The 27,541-nt window shown below is 35.7% G+C and overlaps 1 protein-coding gene across 1 annotated transcript in view; it reads right to left on the bottom strand.

Moving 5' to 3' along the window:
• Positions 1-27,541, bottom strand: part of Ptp-h (protein tyrosine phosphatase) — a 55,521-nt gene that overhangs the window by 11,725 nt on the left and 16,255 nt on the right. Inside the window, exons 4-6 of the mRNA XM_073076500.1 lie at positions 13,268-13,293; positions 12,987-13,074; positions 10,380-10,459 (exon numbers count right to left, since the gene is read on the bottom strand). Of these exons, the coding sequence (XP_072932601.1) occupies positions 10,380-10,459; positions 12,987-13,074; positions 13,268-13,293 (194 nt within the window). The remainder of the gene's footprint in view (positions 1-10,379; positions 10,460-12,986; positions 13,075-13,267; positions 13,294-27,541) is intronic.

Raw genomic sequence — 27,541 nt, 5'->3', positions numbered from 1 at the left:
AACCAACGTGAATTACATGTTTTCTTATTTAATATTAGTCGCGTCTTGCGTTTGTGAGATAATTTATATCTAGCGGCGTTATCTGTTCGGTAGATCGCTCCCGAGTTATAATCCGGGTATTTTTCATGCGCCACCAGCCGCCACGGCTACGCATGGCGTTACTGGAAAATTTATTTAACTACTAGGAGGCATCGCTGCAATTATTATTAGCCCTACCATCACTTAAGCCAGAACACCTTGTGACTGAGTTCGCAGCCGCTTGCGTGCTTAAAGCTTTATTTGATATCGCATAGCCATAGATATTACGAGATCGCTATCGTATGGGATATTTCTCGCGAGCCCGGTCACGTGGTAAGCCAAAGCAACTAACACGACAAAAACGTTACAAATTCTTGAAATTTAACGCTATTATGCGCAGTCAGAGTCGACCGGCTACAGCGCACAATTCCGCAAGCCTTAAAACTCTGTAGCTCATAAAATGTCAAATTTACATGACCATAACGCAGGTTTCACGACGTATTGAGCATAAAGCGCATGTATAAACAGTGTAATAATTTTGTTGCAAATTAATTACGACATTTATTTTAATTGAGCGTGTATTCCTGTTTTGTCCTCGTTAAGAATAATATATTGATGGGTCATATAACATTGGCTCGTTCCGTAATCACGCTAACGAGCGTTGATAATCATTTTTCCGTAATCATTTCCATCTTCGTGTTGATTCGACTTCGATCTTACCGAGTTTCGAGTACCCTGAATCGTGATACGGTAACTAGATTCCATAGATAGTGAAGTAGGTAGTTTCAAAACATCCCCAACACACCGGACCTCACATACGTGGCGCGTACGCATCCATCATGGTAGAAACGTACACGTCGTTACATGGCGGTATGCTACAAGCACCGAAAGTGGTTGAAACAGAGATAATAGGTGACATTTTGATACAAGATAGATAAGGATGGGAAGGCACCGAAGGCAAGTGGTTCCCATGCAATTTGGGGTGCCTTCTCATGTCGACATGTACATTGACAACATGAGACACATCACTGGGGCAGAGGTCAATGTGATATTTTAACCTAAAAAAAGGACGACGACCCTTTTGGCACAAGATAGTAGGTTCTTATGTTTGTATATTCGGATGAGCCTGATTTGGGAGAACAACGCAAATGATACTGGAACCCTTTATTATTATTGGATGTCTTCCCATAACTTTTGTGGCCAAGAGCATACTTTGCCTTGCTGCTCTAAAATGAATGGTGAAAGAGGGTCAGCGGTGAACCAAAAACGTTTTTATTTATCTTTTAGAAAGTAGCAAACAAACAAGTAGTTTACTTGATGGTAAGACTATGCCACCCATAGATGTGTATACTCAACCAGAGGCAGGATTAAAATCCTACCTGAGGTTGCTTGAAGACACGTTGCTACTCTGAGGACTAAGTTAAAACGTCTCGCGTATATTATCCCCTTCCTCCCTTGTCAACAAACCGGAATATACCAATTCTTAACACTAGTGTTATTAGTCAGAAATAGGTCCGGAGTCGAACCACGAAGGGTTCAAATCAAATCTACACACAACGTCACTATGCACGCGTCATAAAAAAAACCCATTCCAGATTCGTATGCCCGTAGTCAACAAAATCATCACACATCTTAGTATTAAATGTCATTCTCAAAGTCACAAATCATGAAATACTCTACATAATATTTATGTACACCAATTATATTTATTTACGATTGTAGGTATTAAACAAAGGTCGTATACGTCGTTAATATTCCGTAGGTATTTATTATACAGAGCAGACGTAATACACGCTATACGGAAAGGATTTCATGAGGTTATTAATAGTTTTTATGATTCTATATGAACAGAGTGGTATTTTAACGCCGAGTATATTCTGGACATAAATTACTTTATCGTTCACAAGTCATCGACGTTTTGTTTACGGCGTGCGAAATGACCGACGACCGGTGCGATACTAGTATGTAATTTGATATGATCCGTATGTAACTATTGATCGAATTGAAGATATGCGTTATGATCCCAGAAGCATACCTAATATACGTAATGTAATGTATGTATAACACTGCCTTAAAGGGGTGGTAGCTAATTATTGGCGAAGTTAACTAAAACCCATTATTAAAATATATGTATATCTGCATACTAGAAATTGTCAAATTTGAAGATTTTATATGTATTAGAGGGTTTCATTGAAACCTATGTCATTCAAGGAAGGGGAAAGTAGCAGGGGCATCCCACGACATACCGCATGCGATACTACCGCATTTTTGACACAGCTCAAAGAACCATGAGACAAAACAGAACTAAGAATTTAAATATAGAGACAGAATAGTTATAGAAACGGAGTTATTATCAACTGGTAGCATACCTCGAATCCGCGAAGGCGCAAACTTCATCACCATGTGAATTAAGAAAGCTTTACCTACTACAGGGGTGTTACTGACCCGTATTTATTAGCCATATCGAATATAAAGACATAAGTTTTATTATGATAATGTTATTACGAGCTGTGTCGTTTAAAACGTTTAAAAAATAAAGCGAGAGTTATCGTCAAATGGTAGCGCGCCCCGAGGCTGCGAGGGCGCAAGCTCTACAAGGCTATATATTAAGAAGGCTGTGGGCACAATTAGGGTTGGTACGAAGCTTTATTTTTAGTAAGAGGTAGTCCCTTGATAGATACTAGATAGTATTTTTTTAATATAGGAGTAGCAGACGATCTGTCCGATACTGTCCACCTGATGGTAAGTGACTACTGCCGCCCATGGACATCTGTAACCAATCCCAGATAGAATTAGATATTCTTACTTCAGGTCGGCCACAAATGCGCCGCTACCCCTGAGGACTAAGCTGGAACTCCTCGGAAAAGTATATCTCCCTTACCACACCCTGCAATCCAGAACACAGTAGGCTTTAACGCTACTGTTATGAGGCAGAAATAGGTGTGGCGGTGGTGCTGCCGGCGTCGAACCACAAAAGGTTCTACCATCTTCAAAACTTTAAGAAACTTCTGTATCAAATAGTAACATATAGCAGCCCTGGAATAAAATCAGGTGGTACACAAGTACTTTGTTTATGTCGTCGAACACTCAACGGCAAACACCTCTGTACTGACGCAGAGAGTTAATTGGAGAGCTTGCTTTGCTTGAGATCTCGGGAACCAGTATAAACACTCTAATTAATAAACCCTACGCACTTTTTGCGTTCAAAACGACCGCTCTAATCATTTATTGTTTTAAATGTAGTAATGTTTTAAAAAATATTTTAGGTATAGAATCTATGTAATGTATATAGGATAAGTATTACATAAAAAAATCAAAAGTAAGGAAATAAAAATCAAATACATTAAAATTTACAAGATGGCTGAATTTCGTTATATGGGTAAGTCTTCACTACTTGTCTTCTGTATACAATTCTTGCAAATATATATGCTTAAGCGTCTTTGGTAACAGTAGAGAGTTTCTGAATTGCTACCTGCTAGGGTAAGACGAGATAAATAACGTCGTTCGTACAAAAATATATTAATTACAGTCAAAGTTGGGACACATAACGACGTGTCTTCATTTGTTTACGTCGGGAAAGTTTCATGGAATAACAAAATGGTTCCTAAGCCCTTCAGAAACGACTGCGGTCACGACGGCCTTCAGAACTTTAGTACATAAAGCATAAACTTTCATATTGCTTGTAAAATATCGTGGCTTATAAAAATGATTTACAAGGACTTACGAAATATTTTGCACAAAATATTCTACTCGAAATAAAATAATGGTCTAACTTTGGGCTTCGGTACAATTTTATCAGTCTTCATTAATTCCATCATAGAGAAAGAAAGTAGACAAACATTCTTTCAGTGTCTTCATTTATGGTGGGCAACAGATTCTTTGCAATAAGGCATTACTCTTTCATTTGGTCTGTTACTTGTAAAGTTAACACCCAATGATTCACTAATAGTATCAAGAAAACTGAAACACTACAGGCTCATAGATTACATGCTCTAGTACAAATGTACTAAACACGTAAGCTATTAATTCATAACAATAAATGAGGACAACAACAAAATAGCGAATAACAAGTCAAATATAGAACACATAGGGTCCATAGTTCACAATAATCATACCAGTAGTATCACAAAATTGAGTCACGCGTGCCACTATCACGTAAAGTTACGTGGCATTCAAATCGTCGGGGTCCCCATAAAACTCATCTCAATTATGCACATACTCTGAATACCATGAATCACTGGCTCCGGCACAGAATTCTACAATTGTTACACCGATTCCGAGAATAGGACTCCCATTGTGGTTTGTATGAATTCGCCATAAAAGGACGTATAAAACGAGCCGCTAAAAATAATTATGAACAGTATTTGCGTTATTGTTGGTACTTACTGTAGATTGATACATAGAATTCGAGACTTAAAAATAATAACGAGTAAGAAACACGTCATAGCCAATGTCATGTAGCTATTTAAGGTTATTGGGTAATTATAAAGAACTAATATTACTTTCCGCATAGGTCCGGTTAAGCAATATCTAAATGGATTTACATTTTAGTTCTGATTTGGAGATTTTAACTTTTACATAAGATCTCTACATTTTTTATAAAAAGGTAAACAAACAGTGGCCTAGGTCAAGTATTAAGTCATTCCTCCTTATGTTGACTGGTCATCGTCGCTCATGAACATCGGTAAACAAAAGAGAACGAGAGTCCAACCCCAGGTTGACCACTGAGACTATCACGTAAGATTAAATAGGAAGCAGCAACAGGTGCGTCGGTGGTGCCGTCGCGGACGACAGAGTTCTACCGCCTTAGAGAAACAATCACTGCTGCATTGAGCGCGGCAGTAACATCGAAACGGCATCAATTTCTACCACCTGCAGATACTGTCATAACAGCTCATAAACACGAGACAAAAGCTAAAAGTACATAAGAGTCCATAATCTCACACGAACGACACTTGTACATTGTGTAGTACTTGATAATAAGGTTCGCGGACACTTGAGAAAGTTTCGATGCGGCAATAAAGGCAGTCGTAACCACCACAACAATGGGCATTCGTCAGCTAATAAACATATAGGATGTGCTAATTAATTAGAGGCATCAAACGTCGGCGCCAATGACACATAAACCACGGTGTTATATTCGGAATACTCAAAACTTTGATCGCGCTGAGTATGAGTAATTTTAGTGATAATTTCGAGTACCTACATGTGTACTGATACCGTCATCGTGTGTTCCCATAACAAGTAGTTTTACTTCCTTTAAATAGATATTAAACAATTTTTACGCGTAATGACACTAGTTTTTCTGTCGTATAACGTCACATTTAGGGAAAAAAATACACTGTTTTTCTGTTAATTACCAAACCAGTCAACAAAAGCAGTTATTGTGTACAAAATTAGATTCTGGAAGACGGCACATTTGTGCAGATAATGTATACGTACCTAGTACATATATTGCAAAAAAATAACATATTTCTCGTTATATATATTGCGAACTAATTTAAAGTAACTTAGACACAATCAACTTATTCAATTTGAAGATACCTAACTTATAGGAATTACTGTCGGAAATCTAATTCTACAGAAAATTTTATTTAGACACAATCAAATTATTCAATTGGAAGATACCTAACTTATAGGATTTATTGTCGGAAATCTAATTCTACAGAAATGTCAAAACTGAACACTATGGGATATACTAAAACGCATATTAACACGACAAAATTTGTATTAAATATCAAAAACTTACAGGATTTCCTATACGTTTGTGGACATAAAATTTACATTAAAAAACATCTATCGGCCATACATGACAAAACGACTTAATTATCAATTTTGTAGTTTGGTATCAACAGGATTTATGGTACACTAATAATTGAGTTGCTATTTACCACGATTAAGGGGTTATCTTCTTTTATCTTAAACGTCAAGCTGCATCATGAACCGCCGCCGTCACTTAAACCGTAAAATTCTTACGAAGATTAACTATGCATCTAAAATGGACGCCGGCTAGAATAATTAGTTGCATTAGAACAAGATCATGCTCTAATCATAATTATGTACTTGAACTCGCTTTATTTCATAACACGAATTTAATTAAGTTACAGTGTTCTAGCGCAAAGTTGTTTCGTAAGTGCTGTAAGCCCGGCCTCACACTACACGATTTTAATGACTTCAAGTTTTAGGTCATTGAGGTATTAAGATAGCAATAAAATAACCATATGTATGCACGATTTTATGCGAAAGTTTGCACTGAAATGGAAAATGGAATAAAAGAAAGGACAAAAAATCCAATCCCGATTTTTATTAGCTAGAAAAATAAAAACCAATAGTAAGTGCAATTCCACTAAGTATTTTTTTTTTTTTTTTCAAAATAAGCGTGTTGAAATTCTTTGATGCGCTATTAAAATAATTAATTATGACCCTGCGGTCATTCCACCAACAGATAACACTGGGAAGGAGGGACAACATAACGGATACGCAAATCAAACAATAAAAAAATGTTTGTAAATTTTATAAGAAATTTATGTGCCAAATTTCACCCGGTTTACCCTAGGCGATCAATCATTCAGTGTTAGTTTTATTAAGTAGAATATGAGACACAAAACAACCCGTGTGGTCCAACAGCTCCACTACTTGCAAGTAAAAGTATGTACAATAAGAGGGAGATTGGTGCATAATAATACCTATTTGTCCAATGTCTCAATTACTATGGCCTGTGTGGTCCATAATAATTGTATAGTGGCGGCATAATAGTAGGAAACTGTAACATTGTCGATATTAGATCGGTTATTAGTCCGAATGAAACGCCGTAACAACGTGTAATGGGCACGTTACCAGTAATATTATGGCCGACATTACAGAGAGCCGACAGTTTGTTTCTCCGATAGTTATGTTCTCGATATTAGCATTGAAAACTGTTTCAATCTACGAGCAAACCAAATTATATATTGCTTCCGAAAATTATTGTAATTTCAAGAAGCTTTTTGGAAACCATTAAGTTTTTGGGGGTTACTACCATCTCTTAAAACAATATTATTTTAATCATATTTTTACTTTTGTTTGCAGGAAATTTAACTTTTTAAGCAAAATATGACAATTTCAGTTGGTTTTATACAATGGATAAGCGAACAATTAATAAGGGTTTAAGTTTGTTCTACTGTGTATGACGGAATATTTTACTGTTTTAAGGAGGAAATAAAACTTTCCTGAACTATGAAGGTTTTTAAAAGATGGTGGTAGGCCCCCTGTTGGTAAAATGCTGGAAATATGTTTGCATAACTTAATTATTTATGATCAGTAAATTGACAAAGTCTATTAAAACCAATGACCTATGTCAATCATATAAAATATAGTTTCGTTCTAAGGATTTCAATTCAAATTCCACCTTTACATCTATAAATTTTCGACTTCACATGTGCGTTAGTAATTTATCAGTCATAAGTCGTGTAGCAAAAATTTTCTAAGCCTATAGTCATTAAATAAGAACAAGAGAACTCATAGTTAGTAAACATTAAGATTATGGAATGGCAGATGAACACAGCCTCATTATTTCAAAGGGTTATGCCGATTCCCCGCAATTTGAATAGATATTCTCCGAAGAATGTCAGCACGCATAAAATTTAACAATATAATTACATTGAACGAGGCTTTCAGTAATGAGTAGAATAGTTTCGAACGGCACAACTTGTGTCTGTTGGAGAACCTCTATAATTGTCATTTGACCAACATTTCAAGAAGATGCGATCTAAACTTTCTACATTACGACATCCCTTGACAGTTACGAAAATAACTAACGGGACGGTTTAGCGACAGTAAATTTAGACAATGGCTCGCCATTCTTATATTTATGTGTTTGTTATCATAGGAAGTGACCTCTCTCTTACGCCGATTTGAACCGCCAGCTCTTTGTTAGGTACTCTCAACAATGTTCAGGTCCAATACCTTCGAGCCATAAACGTAGATACAAATCAAACAGTAAATATCGTTAAAGAAGAAAACCTTGCTCGATGTTATTTTCTGAACACGCTTAAAGTAGTAGATACTACAGAATAAATATTTTTATAAAACATACGACTATTTTTAATAACAATAATATTGTTGTATCCCACTATGTGAGCTGTCAATTGAGGACTATTAACTAGCTAGCCATATGACGTCATTCCCGGTTTTTCGAACCAATTAGGGCGTCCTCTTGTTTATGTAAATTATGAAACAACTTTTTTCGGATTTTCCCATCCGATACTTAACGTGCCGCCTAAAAATACAAAATGACTTAATACATTTATCGAAGTGTGTCGTGACAACTCTCAAACGGACGCTAATAGAATCACAAACAAAAAATATGAATGAAAAAGCTCCAATGCGGATTTGGCATGTGCACATGATACGGAATCCAGCGTGTTAATATTTGACCAGCCGATAACTAATCGATACATCCAATCATGATTTCAAATGTGTCGATGACTCGGTCCAAGTCCGGCATTACGCACCTACGTCAGAACCGCACTCGAACAGTATGAGCAAAATAAATTGCCAACTAAAAATAAACCCTTTAATGTTCGAACCGTAAAAGTATACTAATCGAAGAGAGCGCCTTCAACGGTGGTCACAATTTATAGGCGGGTTGATCTGTAGGTACACGGGCGGGTTTGTAATGACGACATGATTGTGGACAGTCGACATGGAAAATAAGTAAAAATATAGCCGTGATAAATGAACGAGGCGGCGAGGCACGCGAGCATCGTTACGAGCGTGCGTCTGATGATCTTCGTCCCGTTCGGTGAAAAGGTCAGGACGAAGGTCTTACGATACCTTTGTACACGCACAACGACAATTCGTACAACAATTGCTCGTTTATTTTTTGTCTCTGTTCGTAAATAACGGGATTGAACTGCGTGGATTTCTGATACTAAATCAGTACTTTTTATAGTATGCATAAGGCGGTTTTTTTGTTTTTTTGCTCAGATTACTACATTAACGATCAATTTTGATAAAATGTTGATAACATATAGTCATTAATGTGAAAATTAACTTATGAAACCCTCGCAATCTCTACCACACAGCTGTAATACAGAGCTTATTAACCCCAAAAACTGTATATGTAACGAAAATCCGTGAACTTACACCTACCTACGTTGCCTACCTACCTATCGTAACATGGTATATGAAATATGAACAATGATGTAATATAATACTACTAGAATTCTAACGACTCTTTCCGCGCTTCAATATAGTCTTACCCGTCTGTAATAGCATTCTCATGATCAGTCTATCCGAGGTAGCTATACGGGTGGCACATTTGTCCGTCCTTAACTGACAAACAGATGAGAGGCTCTCGGGCGCGATAACAGGGATGAACTATCTGAGAATGCCGATGGTTATTTATGGCGAAGTGAGCCGACTACGTGACGCAACTATCTAACAAAGGCCTAGACAAATGAACAAGATAATGTTTTCGTATTGTTCTTTTTGAAACATATATAGCGATATATAAATATTTATAAAATCACACATTTTCCAAGATTTACACAGTATAATAAAATAAAGAGGAACACAAGTACAACCTTTTTTAATAATGGAATATTATCTTTTTAAAGTTTAAATAAAGTTAGCGCTAATCATAAATCAGCTGAAAAATATATTTTCCAAACCATAACAATCTTGTGAACTCGGTGACTTAGCGCAATCAGAGTTCACGAGTTAATAAAATATTTGTTTTTATTTTCCCATGGACATCTGTTATACGAGAAGCGGCACGCACCGGGGCAGCGACAAATGCCTTTCAAATTCCAAAAGCCAAGACGACGCGTGGGCGGAGACGCCGCGCCGCCGGTGAACACAAGCACTAGATGCGACCGGCTTCAATTGAATCCGAAGAGTACCACTATACCCGGGCCTCGGGCGCGCCGCAGCCGCCCACGCAAACACCGAGATTTATAACATTACCCATATTCGGCCTACGAATGGCGCTTATTCGACGCTTCAAATTAAAATCCGCCGCGAATGCAAAAAGACAACACGAGCGGTTGTTGCTTTGATCGATGGCTGCGCTGTTTCTGATTTACGCTGCGCTATAGTGTGAGGTCGCGTATCCCCCGAGGCAGTTGTCTTCGAATCATACATCAGCATTAATCTTAGTAAATGTGCACTGGACTTTTTAACGTGTACCACGAATATTAATGTATATGTTTGTATAGAATTCTATATAGAAGAACTGTCTTTGTTCTTCCAAATATAAATTAAGTCATGCCTTTGGTGCCTCAGAGACACTTCTGGTTGGACGAACTAAAGAGGCCCAATGTCTCGAGAAACATTCACATGAGATAGCGGTTAATCGCACGTAAAATTCGGAAACTTACTCATTTACAACAGCCTCAGAAGGAACTGTACGACCCGGCATATATATTTTCTTATACTTTACACCCGCCGAAAGAAGGTCCTATAACAAAATGAACAATTAAGATAATATTTTTTCTGTTAATTGATTGGGTAGGTACACAAATTAAAATATTTTCAATGAATTTTTTTGGTAATAGAAACAACATTTGAAGCAAAACAACTGATTTTTTATTTTATATTTTTGTTTGTTGTCAAAGTGTAAATTTTAAAGGGTCTGCTTTCGACGAGTATAAAAGAAAGCACCTAATTAAATATACGAGTATTTTAAATAGAACAACAATAATTGTAACGCGATGAGACAGCTGCGATCAGCGCTGACATGGTGTAGGCATTGATGGAGGCCGGCGACGGGCGACACGTGCCCAGGCGCCGGCCGCCTTCAGACCAATCAATACTCAAAGCCACTGTCAAACATACAGCGAATCGAATGAAGAGCGATGCGATTTTAATTTATAAGATAACGTATTCACTTGCATCCGTTAATAATTAATCTTAACCTGTTTTGCCTAGTAATGTTCGAAAGTTGACAATTATTGCATACAAAAGTTGATAATTGACAAATATCGACGAACTTTAGTAGAACGTAGGCAAAAAATATTCAAGTCTGATAATGACTAACAGGCGTAGAAGGTAAATGTCACAATACGTGTCTACAGATATATCGTGAGGCGTCTTCAGACAGACACACGATATAGCTGAGGATGACGATCGGTCCCGCGTCGCCACATCAGTCTTCGAGGACATCGGACCTTGACATCGCACGATTTCTCTAGAGACAAATCCTAATCATGTAAAATTCTGTCACAACCTCTAACATAGTGTTAAGTATAAAGAAACACGAGACTCGAAATGGAAACCGAGATATACCCATTAAATTTACTAACATTACGAATAAAGATACGAAACAAATATTTGCCTAACGAAAGTGTTTGTAACATTCAATAATATGAAAAAGTATTTGTCTAAATTTAACTCATTTAACTCTAGATTTTGATTTGTCAAAGTCGACATTCTTACAGTGAAATTCATAAAAAAACAACAATTTAAACGTAAACTTTATTTCTCAAGTTTTTTGTAACGCCACGCCCGAATATAGAGTAGCGATGGCCAAGCAACCAGTGTAGCGCCTGACTGTCACTCTCGCCTCGGTTAGCTATCACCACACCTTCGATTCGCTGTCTATTTGACAACGTCTTTACGCAAGAACTAAGCAGATAAATCGAAAAGAAAGTTCAACCTTGATGCTATCTTTCTTAGAGCAATATGAAACGACCGATACTGAATCGTAAGGGCGGAAAACCCCCAATGCGCCTAGAAATACATATCAAAACACAAAAACGCAACACAAAATATAGTGAAGATATTTTAATTGTTGAAAAATACAGATAGATAATTCGTTTTTGTCGTTTTATAATTATATTTGTATGTATTGTATGTATTAATATATTATATTTGTACCGTTTTATTATTTCTAAAGTGCCTATTAACAAGATGGTTTGTTTATTCAAAGATCCATTTCTATACAAAAAATCAATCCCTATTACGGATATACATTTGCCGACTTCTCTAATTTATAATAAATTTACCGAATTTTATCAAGAAACTCGAAATAAATATACCATCAAAAAGAATGCACAACGTAAGGTTCAGCTTAAGGAATTTCAGAAACCTAAGGTTACCGCCTGCTTCAACAAACTTTACTAAACGTAAATTTTACTGTGGCTTAAGTTATAAGTTACGGGCGTAAAGAATAGGACAGAGAAATTTATGTGCACTTAATGTCAAAGAGTACTTGTAATTGTAGAAAAAATCGCTAAAACGCTATACTATTCTTTGAAAGTTGCCGATTTAAACCCATATTGGCACATTTTAAGATATTCCTCGGGCTAAACTCTAACCGTCTGCCATCATTCGCGCGTCGCAAGCTGATCGCCTCTAAATAGCGCCATACTATTAAGCAGACTGGCTGCCCCATGAAAACGTGGTTTTACGATCGGATTATGCTAGAAGATGAATGCAAGGCAATCAGACGTAAGTACGAACAAAGCATCGTCGTGGAAAATGTGACTTTCAATCGTAAAACTGAACATAATTTTATTGCTTCCCGGTATTCTAATAGATACTGGGTAAAGCGGAGTCCTGTATGAGCGCAGGCGCTATCTCAACAGCTGAGAGTCGTAATTTTGACTGCAGCATGATGTCTCCGTACGCGAATATTGTTTGTCGTTGCATTTCGTTATTAGTAACAAGCTCTGTGGAATGTTTATTGTACAAAATCTGTTTTTGAGTGCAACGAAGTGCGAACGAGCGCGAAACAACGACGATTTCTAAGTAAATTACACTGTCTTTCAAATCAAACGGGCAGTTAACATATCAATAAAGGCATTAACTAAATAAAGAAAGGGAAGTTTTCACCAGACAATAAACATAAAATACTATTAAACTTCACGAATTATCACCTAAGATTTCTAGTACTAACATGAAACAAACAATACACTTTGTGCATTAAAGCATTGTTTGACAAGTAATAACAAAGTTAACGGTAGACAAAAGTAAAATGCACATACCTGTGGATTATAGTAGCGATTTGTGTTCGTTAAATCTATTACTGCGCTTAAGTTGGGAACTTTTTCTAAAAGTGATTCAACCGTCCATCTGAAACAAAAATGTAACTAATTAAATTAAAATATCCTTATCCAATAATCTATAAAATTCAAACAGCGCAAGACGTTATTTATACAAATTACAAAAATAATAATTGTATTAAACTAATAATATAGGCAATACAAAAGTCAATAATATTTAGAAGCAATATTAAAAAAAGAATCATGTTAAAACTCTTACTTGCCTTGATGAAGGAGGCACATAAATAGTCTGTAACAAAAAACATAGTTAATTTTATTAAAGTAGGCGACACCGTTTCACGGGGAAATGCACTGGATATGAGCAATCAGTTCGAATGGGCTGAATACACAGACACGTAGAAAACCTATTATTTAAAAACTAAACGTACTGAACTTTTATCACACCCTCGAATAGAATTAGAAGGATTAAGACCATAGTCCTCTACGCTGTGATAGTAACAACGTGAAAATAACAGTAAATAAATTATACTATGAATTAAATGTTAACAGCACTTCATTTTTGAACCATAGTAACTAACTTTTTATGAGTTAAACACCTGTCATACAAAACAATCTTTAGAAAAAAGTCATGACGAAGGGCACTACAGCCGAATTTTTAATATAGAGTCAGAGCGTAACCTACATATTGTTTTCCGAGTGAAATTTAGGAATACTGAAAGTTGTGTCGTCATTAGTGTCTGCCTCCGTGGTCTCGGACAATGCGCCTTTGATATCGCCGCCCGTAGGCGACAGTGCACTGATAAGGGAGCTGATCAATCATCCACTGGCCCTACCTCACGGGGGCCGACGACCTTTACTCGATCGATGAGCCACCTGACCAAATCAAGTTTTAGAGGAGACATCCCAAATACTTGTGTAGAAAATTAGTCGCCTGATAACGCCAGACAATTTAAACTAAATTACGATACAACCGAACGAGACCTTACTTCTCCAAAATCACTTTAGTTTGTTTAAGCGCATTAGAATTCAAAATCACCATAATTTCCTAAAAAGGCTGACCATAAATCTTATAAACCCATCGCGGGTGCACCGCAGGCAAATATTTTTGTTTAAAAAAATCAATTTCGCCCAAAATTGCCTCAAATAAAATGTCCAGCGTCGTAATAATAGGTTGCTAGAATGGTCATAATTTATGTACGGTGTTGACATGATAAAAAAACGTTTTATGTAAAAAATATATTAAGCGCCAGGAGATGTGTCTCGAAGGGGTTAATTTTCAATTTGAATTCGCCGGTGGCCGTTATAAATTTAAAGGGATTGATTTAAAATAAATTCACGTATATTATACGAAGAAACGAGGATAAATTTTCAACATTGCGAATGTAAGCGCTTAATCTACAGGCTCGATTAAATTTTTCGTGTCATCAATTAAATTAATCAATGCATTGTGAAAGTTACTATATTCATTGCCGGTGTCGTCTGCTGATCGTTGTAAGAAACAATGTATTTAATCATAAAAGCAATCACGTGAAGATTTCATAATTTTATACATCTCAATTGGTTATGTGCTCGCTGCCCAATTATAATCAACAATGTATGGAAAATTGAATATAATTGATTGAATACCTTGATTGGCTTTGTTTAAATGAAACTAAGATTGCAAAATACCATTATTAAAGAATATCATATAGCTCTTATAATGTTTTCACTTTATAATGTTTTCAATGAAACCCGTATTACAAATATTTAATTTTACATTTGATTTAAAAAAAATCTCTGTTTAATGGCGTTTCTGAATAAATAATTAATACGTCGCTTTATTTGTAAGTATATATTTACGTAGGGCATCTACGCACGTAAGTAAATTAAAATTTACGTATTTGTCATAGTACAAAAATCCCCATCCCCTAGTTTTTCTCTGGCCACAATCAATAACAAAGCATAGCAAATACTGGCTTCTACAGCACGACCTTCGTAATTAAGTATCTTCGGCACCATATTATAATTACTTAACACTCAACGGGTCCAATTATAAGAAATCGAGCAGATCATGCCAACATAAATCGATTCCATTATAATATTAATGATAATCGTATCTCCCGATCACCGGACTGAAAATGTGCAATATTATTGAATACGGTTTTGGATAACATCAATATAATTAATATAGTAATATTTATCTCGGTAATCGTTAAACACATTCATGTGGGATAAATTTAAACTTGGAAAAAGAAAGTTAAAATCGAAGCAATCTAGTCAATAAATAACATGTAAGAATGTTGTAAGTATCCAGGGTGTAATATATAAGGCAGCAGAGCAGTTTAAATATCTATGATTTGTGGAATAAATGTTTTGAACAAAGGTAATATCGGATTTACTCATGTGGAATTACATAAACACGTAGGTACTATTAAAATTACTATTTTAATAAAATCGGAAAGAGAAATGTTTATATATAGAGGCGACGAAATCGATAAAAAACCATCAACACGCGTCATAATAAATAGCGGATTACTCGCTGGCAAAGGATACGACACAACGGAGCATTACTTACACGTGTCCGACGGCGCTATAAAAGAACGTTTGTCATTTTTACGATATACCACTTGTACGTTTGCAAGTCTTGAGAACGGACAACCCACCTGCAGAGATAATTATGATTGTAAAGAGATATAATCGTCAAAAATTAACAGAATTGTATTACTGACTATCTACTCTGTACTTTGTCAAGAAATACTTATTGAATTAAAACAAACGTGGTAAATATATAAATGATGGCGTGTAATAATTACCATTCTTCATTTGAAGAGCAAATTAAAAACAAATTTGCGATTATTTAACAAACTAAAACTAAAAATAAGTACAGTGTATATTGTAATGAAGTTTCGAGAAAATGTATTTGTTGAAGAATGGTTTGTATTGAATAACACATGGATATTTTAACTGCACCCATAGAAGTTGCAAGTGAACTGTGTTCTCTGGGGAAAGTACCCTTACATAAAATGTAACAATGAATTTAAAAAATCTGAAGGATTGTCGATTACAAGTTGGTAAAAGAAAATGTCGCACCCATAGGATAATAGGAATTTCTCTCGAACATAAAGCAAAATTGAAATGTTTGGTGAGTCAGCGTTACGTTTATACGCACGGAGTATTAAATTTCAATTGAACGTTGTTTCGAGAACAAATCTCGAAGCAAATAGGATTTACGACGCTACATGAAAGGACTTGTAGCAGCTTATCTTTGTCCAAACAGAACCAAACTAGCTACTTTCACCCGAATCTTCAGTGACCATGAGGACTTTTTCTTTTTCTTCATTCATTCATTTTGATTAAATAATAAATTATAAGACAATTCTCATTTAATCGCTGTCGGATATCTTTGAAGGTTTTCAAATTCTCGACTGGTGATATAACTTTTTGTGCTTTATCTTCGACGCCGTCGCCGCCACTTCTAAGTTTATGTACAAGTATTTTCACTGCTGTGTTCTAGTTTGAAACTTGTGAAAAACGAACGTTACTTTTTATGAGCCGTTTCTGTGTAGTCTGTAAGGACTACGATCAATATCAAGTTGGATTCTCGTTATAATTCGAATCGGCTTCAAGATTACCGTATTTACCACTTGCATCTAATATACAAACAAACCCATAGATGGTACAATACCAATTATTGATATTATTATTCTAATACAGTTTATTCATACATTTTTGATCACATTAAATCAGACGCATCGGATGGCGCACCGCATTGTCATAGTTTTATTTTTCGTCAATCATCTGATCCGTTACATCGTTTATTCCAATGGTAATGATGGCATAATTGACAGAGGGCAAACTATTGTTCCCATTGTGTTCTATTGATATTAGGGTTTTGTCGCCTTGTAATGGGAGAACTTTTTGTATTGTTTCAGGGATCACTCGTTCCCTTTTGACACCGATGCAACTGAGGCAGTAGATTTAGAAAAGGTGGGGCAGAGACATTTGAATTGCATGAAATACCCACTCAAAGTACCCACTTGTAATACGCCATGTTTTATTAAAAAACTACCTCAGGTACATGTGTATAGTACATAATGATTAGATCATAATTAAAATCTTCTAAAGTCCTATATTTGAAATGATGAAAAAAATCATAGACACTTAAATGAAAATTAAAAGATTATAAATCCAAGAATTCCAATAAAATTAATCGAGTACAATGAAAAGATTCGTGAATGCAGAAAGCAGAAAGTTCACAATTTCATAAATTTCAACAACAGTTTTTATAGTCGATAAAAATATATTAACATTCAAAAAAGTTTATTCTTCGGTTCAAAAGTCCACACAACTTCATAAAATTACTTTACTTATAAACAAACGTTATGGATGTACAATAGCTATGGACTTTGATGGTTAAATAATCCCCTAGTCCCGACGGGCCATTGAAAATAAGACATAAAACTTAACACATTGTAATTGTGTAACGACTCTCGTAATCCTCGTAGTCATAATAATTGATATGTGGCCAGAGTCGTGTATGCGGGCTTTGTCAACACTAACCCTTGCTTGATCCAGAATCAATTGTTCAAATACCATACGGGTATCAATAACAAGAAAATGTGGCTTTTTTACAACTAATAGGAATTTATTTGGAAGACTTATTTAGTTATCATGATGTAGCTTGTTACTCAGCTTTACTCAGCTGAGTTCAAGTTTAGCAAACTACACTTGGTCAGCGTCACTACGCTGACCAAGTGTAGTTTATAAATCCTGAGTAAAAGTACAGTTACTTTGACAATACCTTTTATCGAGTGAATTACTTTCAAAAAGGTCAATTCATAAGGTGAGCGCACTACAAAAATGAGAATACATGCAAGCTCCCGATACCTATCAGGGTCTCCGAAAGTGCTACATAAATAAGGGTAAGAAACGGCTCGTTTAAATCGGTTGCCGTATTCCTTCGATCGATTAATCGGACGAGCGGCCGAAGGATCGGGTGTCGGGGGCATTTATCGCGCCTAATTGCGACCACCGCGCCGAAACCCGGCCCCCACGAGATGGGTGGTGTGATGGCCACAATGATACTTTTAAAAGGGTTCCGTTGACCATCAGTTTTTCTCACCGTTGAGACATTTGCCACATTGCTTTAAAAGGTTAACTAATTAAAAACTAAGATTGCATATAATATCATATTGTCATCCAATAATTGAAACATTAAAGATAAATTATATTTATACGTCGCTGTGAACAAACTTTTTGAATTGCAATGCATTATCTTAATGTAAATTTTCCTTGTATTACTTAAATCCATTACCTTAAACAACATGATGGTATGCAATTTTTATTGCGACAATATTTTTTGAGTATTGGCGCTAAAAGATTTCAATTTGCAACCGTGAGTCGTAAAAATATCTCAAGATAAGACAATATATTTTGGTTACCCTACGAGATATCGGTTTTCGGGTGTTGCGAAATTAAGAGTTAATTGTTTTCTTTTTGGCAGTTGCGCACGCGCTTAAATCGTGGATAAGATTGTATTTTATGACAATTTAGTAGACGGCGTTCAGAATCTGAATGACCTGTGAACAATATTAGTTATCCATGTTTACAAATATATTTTTTTACTTCCAAAACTTGAATGTGCTTTATTTGCTTTGTTTTTCATTTACAAAATAATTGATTACTAAAAAGATTGTAACAGCATAAACAGCAGTGTTCTAACTGTAATAGTAGAACCAATATGGTTCGACCACAGCCATAACGACCATTTATAACGTGAAGCAGGTCTTCAATTTCCATGAAAGGGTGTGAAACCCAGGAGTTGCAACATATTTTGTATCGACTTCACGTGTAACCTCAGCTCTACTTGAAGTTGGTTACAGATGTTCATGGTCGGCAATAATCAATTAGGTAGAATGCATGCTTGCACAAAAATAATTGTACTAAATAAAATATGTAAAAAATGATGGCTAATAAACATTGATACAAAAATGATAAGGCGAAAGACATATGAACTAAATCAAGACCTACACACACTTACCGATTCGACGCGGTTTCAGTTATGAAAATTGAGGGACCATTTTATAAGATGCAAGTGTGAGTATATCGTGACAGCATTCATGCTTAATATTCACCAAATATTGCACATGACAACCGAACGACGTGCAGGTGAAACGACGCGGTAACACCCACCCTTCAACGCATTTCTTTAATATCATAAAAATATGTGTTAAACAGAGACCTTTAAAAACATCTAGAAACGCTTTTAACCACACTGAAGAAAACATTTAAGTAAATTGCATATATCTACCAGATTGTCGACGAATACGGAAAAAATAGTAGAAACGGTCTATGGTTTGACTAAGCTTGTTAGTAAATAATAATTTGCAATTCCATTGTATGAGGAACATGCAACAAATTCATAAGGCATCACTTCTATTCAGCATAAATCCACGATTCGGAATCAAAACAAGACGATCAAGAAAGCTGATTACACGGTGCTCCCACGATCTCATGCCCTGGCGGCTTGTGAAGTACGAAACTTGGCGCGTACGTGTCAAAAGATGTAATTATGAAGAAATCCAATCAGCCGCGGCGCGAACCGGCGCAAGCGACGACGTTGATTGAGCGATAAATTTATTGAAGATAAATCACCTTATCGCGACAAATCGGGAGCTGTAAGCCCTATCTTAATTTGAGGGCGGAATTTTAAATGGGCGGCACTAAACATCAATAGGAACCACATTTGCATGAATGCGGCTACGTCACGCCAACGAGTTAAGCTCCGTATCGAATCCCCTTAATTCCCCTTATTATTGTACAAAATGAATCTCATCGATTAATTCCAAAAGTGCATGTATGTGAATATAAATATTATCCGATAAAGAAAGTCGGCGCCACCGAGTCGCCATAATTCGGGCTATATTTCTGATTCAGGATCTCACGCGTTACTTGACTGACTTTTGTGTTGTGAAATTGTTCTTAATATCCTGTATTGTGATGATATTGCGAAATACTGCATTCCTACTTGGCGCTGCGCTTTACACGTCAACATCGAAACATTTATGGTTCATATTAAGATGACATTTTTATTCTTTGGATTGGAATTGACTAGACATTTTAAGGGCACATAATTTACCAAATGTCCGATAAAATTAATAAAACTATCAAAATCTCACAACAAACATAATATTCATAACTCTTTAGAATCAAGCTTAAAATGACAGTAGACACACAATAAAACTCGATAAAACCATAAAATTAAATCGAAATGCGAATCTACCAATGCAAAAAGTATGTGACGTTAGGAGGAAAATATGACACATAGTACAAGACCTTTCAAACACACCGCAGGCTTGTGCGATAAATTCAATGTAAGTACGCCTTTTGATATTTCTTGTTGTCAATGAGGCTGCAGTCAAAAACATCAGACAAGGAGATTTAATGTCACCGGTAAACATGAGAATATTCTTATGAGCACTGCAACAGATGAATCTCACCACGACTTTTGAAATACAATATCTCCACTCAAGCAATGCAAAAATATTATGCCGTTGTAGGCGTATTCATGGCGCCTGAAATCATGATATAAATTCTTAAGTCGCGCATGAAAAGGGACCAATATGACTCGAGGCCAAACATAACGTACAATCCGTTGGGTATATTATTACCAACATTCGATTCGCTAGTAACAAAAATAAAAGTGGAAAATTGAATCTCGAAAAATTAATCTAGCAGAAAGGTTGGTGCGAGTTGCATACCTCAACAAATCACATCATTTCACATCGTACGGACCGTTGTTAATGCGGGCCCGAGGCGAGTATAGCACTAAACAGTCTGACTAATTAGACGCACTAGGCAACAAAGGGCCGTCGTATTCTCCGAATAGTGGTGTGTTCGTACAAGGGAACGAATTGTGAACCGTATTTGTGAGACAATAAGGTAAAGGTGTCGGTACAGGTGTACCAGCAAGTGCATCCAGTGAGACGTGCGATGGCGGCGCATGATAGGCCGCCCACGCGCAGGCGCCGCGCCGCGAAATTCGTGAGAAGCACTACTCCGGCGCCGGCCACCAAACAACGTAATGCCGAGAGTAAGAAACACGGTTACAATAATAGCTCGCAATACTTAATGCTCCTCGTTAAAGTACCTACTTGCGAATCGGATGTGTAGTGCCCATAAAATATTTAAAGGAGTATAGACTACTTGTCGATGTTTCAATTGTCCTCTTGAAGCTTGGGACATAATTGTATAAAAAAATTAATCACATCGTGAGCAAACGACATCAAGTGTTCAAGAGGACAAATCATGATCTATAAAAGCAAGTAACTTAAAAAATGTGAAACATTGGTTTAATGTAAACATCTTATAATAGTGGTAGTGTAAGCCTTCTTATATTAAGTTTTCATTTTTATTTTCTTATAATATATAGTATATATTTTTGAGTTTAATTAATTAAGGACATCTAAACATTAAGTGCAAACATAATCAAAATACTTCACAGGTGCAAATAAAGAATCTTAAATTGATTCACACCACCATTGTTAAAATGTAATTCATCACGAAATATCACAAGTTAAATCAGCTACCATAAAGTTAATAGCGCAAATGACAGCACAAACATTTGGCAACCAGTTAGCGTCTTAACACATAGTAAAATAAAATAACAAATTGGCAAATTTTGATGCGGAATCTCATAACAATTTATTATCGTGACCGCAACACCAATCAGAGCTTTTATGTTGCTGAGAATAAAAACAGATGCTAAATAAGCTATAGAAGTAAGCAGATTAATTAACTAAATTTTCATTCAATATGAGATTTTACAAATAAACGCTAAGTAAGGAATTAAAAAGGTTTTACAAATTTAGCCAACGGTCGATTTTCTTGCTGATTAAAAGCAAAAATCATTATATTGAAATAATCTGACACAAATCTATATTTATTGAAAATACGAAATAATTTGACACATTTTAGTTGTTAACATCTTTACGTTGTTACATAAATATATTAACTTATTTATTGAAACACGTGTATAAGGAACAGAGATTTGATCAAAAACATTATTCATAAAAGTACATAGTAAAGTTCTGAAGGAGAAACCTTTTTGCTTGATCACCTAGCAGCAGTTTTTATATCTTGTTTTATATATTCTAATCGTTCTAAAATTAAACAAAAAATAAGCATAAAATTACAAGCTGATGATAGTCGAGGAGTTTTATTCGATGAGTGCAAATTCTAGTTTTTGTACAGCACTCTGTTCATAGAATCAACATTAAACTAGCTGCAAAACGCCTAGTAGATATCCAAGGGCGGGCCGACACTCCTCTCTATTAACGCACTGTCCATCATTATACGTGCAGCAGACGAGAAATCTTATTGAAACTGTATCGCATGTAACACAAGATATAGGATTACTATACAAATAAAATTATTTTAATTTACCATGCAGACATGGAATGAAGTTAAAGCAAAATAATTAGGTTAAATAAATAGCGGCAAATTGAATATTTCATTTAGGAAAATTATATTTCTTTAATTTATTTGAAAAGTTTCTTGTATGATGTAATACGTAAATATATTAAATAATGAAATTGTAAATGTTTACTCAGAAAATCTATGCTAAATTATTTCAGGATTAAGTCAGCGACCTAATAGTTCACCTAACATCGTTATCATCAATTCGGAAGAATCAAAGATAAGGCTCGATAGACATGGTAGTAACATACCAAAAGAAATATTCGATGCAAATGTAGAATTAATATAAATTTCTGACATAACATTAAAATTTTTGAAATTAATCAAGTGGTCGTATCAATGTTAAACACGTTATTATTGAACTTTCATTCCCAAAATAACCCGGTGAGATCCGATATAATGAAGAAATTAAGATTGTTAACAGATAAACTCTGAATTATCGGTGATAAATCTCACGATCAACAAGCTTGGTACGCATGTAAATTGAATTAAAAGATAAGAATTGAAGCAAAACCTTTCGCGCGAACGATTAATATGCCCGTTTGACCCAAGTTACATTCGGTGCGACGACTCCAGTAATAAAGATAACACCACTACCTCTTACATGTTTAATTCAAGTAAAACAGTACATAACATTATGTACTAGAAGGTTATGCTAATGTGACATGAATACTTGGCGGAGAAAACCTTTTTTGTACCAACACAGTGCGGCTTACTTACGGACCATGTAAAAACGACGCAAAATGATCATTGGTTGTGTTTCGTCAGCTTAAAGACAGCTTACATATGTTAATTTTATATCATGTGCCATATTATTATTTACACTCCTATCACGGACGAATGGTTTATAAAGGGCCCAAGTTAAAGTTCGATGAATACGCAATAGTTCATTAGCCTTATTTTAGGTTATAAAGCAATAACATCTCAATCCAGCCGCATACGTGGTTTAGTGGTGGATATGATTTACGAGGCGACTCCACACAAAACGACCATCATCATTTCCTACATCACTAAATATGCATGCTCGAACGCAGTAATAAAACGAAAAAGCATTCAATTATACACGAATTCCTTAATTATGTATTCGTTAATTAATTAATTATGTGACGACGATGTTCAATTAACGCGAGGTTAAGAATTAGCTGACAAAGTGATAATTAACATGTATGGAAAAAATCTTGTTTTCGGTATTATAAACTCAAATAATAGGTACCTACGTAAAATATTTACGACACAGCTGTTATAATAATTTCGTAGTCTATAAATTATAAAGATAATAAAATATTAAAGGAACCACCGAATTTGATTATGTACAAAATGCTATAGCCTTGCTTGGGTCATAAACCAGGATTAATACACTGAAGATCCGTATTGAAGCAACAAATTTTATAGTCATTAGAAGTTAATAAGAGATATAATCGTCGAAACGTGTCCTTTTTATGATTCAAAAATAGAGGAATAAAAACTTCTAGATAATAAAAATGCTCCGAACAAGAATGGCGCCAGGCTTAATTTAAAACAAATAATTTGCCCTATTTAATAAATTGTAGTTTGTTCATTTTGATGACCATATGCAATTCAATTCCATTCGTATTAACATGTGTAGGACAAGCTTTTTATTCATGGGCTCACATATTTTGGAGACTAGAGAAAATACCCGGATACGAACCTTCGAAATCATTTGATATCCTAACATGAATCATAAAAGTCGAATGTAGCTACCATCAACAATTGCCTGAAAATAAAATAAACAATTTCTAAGCGAACGGGTATAACTTAGGACACAACAACATTTTCCTTAACACGAGACAGCAGTTCATAAAGAATAATAAAGAGAGCCCGCACCACAAACTATCTGAAGATTAAATACCGAATTATGTTTTATATTTATATAAACGGCATAAAGCGGAACTTCATATAGTTGTAAATCAAAAGCGAATTCCATCTGAACATCTTAATTTGCATCGCCTCGAGCACGCCAGTGACACTAACGACTCACTAACGAAAACAACGAAATTGAACTATCAATTTCGATGACCGAAAAAGAGTCATTAAAAAATCATATAACAGTTATTAAATACCTTTATTTAAAACGTTAATCATACCCATATTTTAAATATACTATGTTACATTTATTATATTTATAGAGGAAATGGGTCCCGTTAACAGTATAGTTTGTTTCTCACAATAAAATATGTATCTATTTTTATAAAACTTTAGCATAAACGAATGGTACGGTTTTTATTTCGTGAGATACGAGCCTTAATTTATCGATCAGATAAATACATAAGATCTGTTACAAGTACTTGCGTCGTAGATATTTTATACACGATCATTAATTAATATTATCGGTAATAACCGATTACTACACCGTACACAGAAGTTTGTGTTAAACATTATACGTGCTCTTAGCAATACAGTTTAAACGGAACATTAATCGATAGGTTGTTTATTAACGTTGGAATGCAATAAAATAATCACACCGTGTTGGCACTTAATCACCGGATGATATCTTATTTAGAGGGAGCTAATGAGGAGCGTTGATCACATTCGGTAATGGTGACAAGCGCGTATTTATCAAACACTTTCGATCCACAACTTATGTGCGGCGATTAAGGTATTCGTGTTGACATAATGGCCGGGCAAACTGAGTTAAACGACACCATTTTTCATCGCCTATTCAATATTGTTGCCGAATAGATCGAAATGACAATGGACCGCGGGTGGTTTCCGGTATTGCATTCAACTTCGGGGATCTATATCAATCTTTAGCCATAACAAAACGAAAGAACAGTAATGGAGGTTGAAATGTACACGAGTTCCCGCGATGGGAACGATGTCTGTTCGCTAATTATAAAGACAAAAATATACAAAGTGATGTACACGTGAATAAGCTCTCTCATGAATAAAGCCGATCTTCAAATATCCGCAGCAATAATGAGCACAGCGTTATTCATGGCTGGCGATGACGAAATGCGAACAGCAACGAACGGCGAACGAGATCCGTGCTGGTTGACAACACGACATAAACATGTGGAGATACCTAACATAAAATGCTTTAATTAAAATAAAAAAATCTCAGAGTTTGATGGACAAGAAACATGAAATTCCAGTTTTTTTCATATTAAGAGCAGAATTGCTGTAGAAAACCAAATGATTGCTGATTTTTTAAATGAACACAAAATAGTCATATTAAAACTCCTTATACAAAATAACTGTAAATGACATTAACATCATTAATGATCGTGACCCCTGGAAATATCAATATTTTCGATACTATATATCATACCATATCCATCTATATTATCTTTTTATTTACGAATATTAAAATTTCGAGCATTGGGACTCAGTTGTACGCCATCTTGTTTGCGACTCATCGAGCCGCGTAAGTTGTTGTGGCAAAGGATAACTAATACAATAAATGTCGTCAGTATAAAATCTCCTGTGAAAACAGTCCCCAATACCTACCTATTTCACACGCACTTGACCGCGTATCGTGTGTAAGAAGCATTATTGGTAGAGATGCGATCGCATCCACACTCAGCTTACACGCAAATCAGACCACTGCACATTGTATGTTAAATGGTGCGCAATTAAAGGGAACGACGCTTAATAAACACATTACAGCGCGATATTAGGCGCTCACAGCTAACACGAGTGAGAGACATGAACGTGGGAACGAGCTGAGAAAGACATTGAAGAAAAGGCATAATTAGAACATTAAACATTAATTGATTATATTATTACATACAATTCACATTACTAATAACACGAGATAATCTCAACAGTGACTGACTAAATATAGGAACACGCTTCGGTTACACAATAAAAACAGACATCATAACTCTGACTGATCAAATCATCACAAATCCAAGTAATAAAGTACAAACGCAACAGTTGTAGGTCATAACCGACACATAAAATATCAAATAACATAACGAAGCAATAAACCATGCAAGTATTGAGCACTGTCGCACAATGGATAGATGATTTTATGAAAATATCAGTAATAGTACTAAACATAGTTTAGTGCGCTATTAATGCACGGCGCGCTTGCAGACAAATTCAATTGACAGCAGCCTCCGTAGCTCCGGGGTGTCCCTCGTTACCTAGCTATTTACGCAGCTATTGGAAATAAAATTGAGCGGCGAGATTGCATGAGAACTCTCAAAGGGTGCGCTCGAATCTTTATGATCCGATTTTATTGTTGTCATCGACACCGTCGTCTTGATAATACCGCAATGTCCTGATAGAGTGGCATCATGAACGAAAAAAGGTTAAAACGTTGGGTTTATTTCTACAGCTATAAAGGACATGGTACCGTGTATTAAACGATCTTAATTACCTTCTTAGTAGACATCCAAGTAGTATTTACTGTTACACAAAATAATGTAGCATACGTGTGCTTCGTACCGGATCGAGGCAATACGTTTACAAGATGCGTCCTAGTGGCGTTATCACAAAATATGATAGATCGGCGGTTGGTGCGCGACGCTCTCCCACGCGGCGCAACCGTGATTAATTATAATTCGAATTTTATTCAAAGTGAACAGCGGACAAACTACGATACCAATCAATAAACGGTTCCATACCGACGACGGTACCGACATGATACCACAATTTACTGTTGTCGATAGCACGTATGAAGACGTCAAAGCCGGAGTGAACAACGCTCAGATAGAAAGCACCAGAACAATAGTAGCAACATTTTCATTGTGATACGAATCCCATGTAACAATAGTATAAAGCAGACGTGATTCAATCTGTACAGACGACTATGCATTTGCGCTCTTTTAATTGACTATGTCGACATTGGGAATCGAGATGTCACTTTGTAATCCAAAATGATGTAGTATTCAAATTCCAAAACGAATGAACATAGAAAACACACAATAGATACGATGTTACAACACGAATACGGTGTAACATCTAACATGGTTAAATTCTAATTGTGCTGGAGAATTATTATTTAATAAACATATTTGTACACAGAAATTCCTGTATGTTTTGATCATTAGGATCGGGTATTAGGCCCTCCAAGTACCGGCTCATACTGCGTGAGAAATAGGCAGTCATTTGAC

Source organism: Epargyreus clarus, unplaced genomic scaffold (assembly GCF_041222505.1).
Source record: "Epargyreus clarus isolate Ecla_fem2 unplaced genomic scaffold, WU_Ecla_fem_2.2 ptg000009l, whole genome shotgun sequence".
Taxonomy (NCBI): Eukaryota; Metazoa; Arthropoda; class Insecta; order Lepidoptera; family Hesperiidae; genus Epargyreus; species Epargyreus clarus.
Note: the sequence above shows the minus strand (reverse complement) of the source record. Positions and strands in the feature narration are given on the sequence as shown.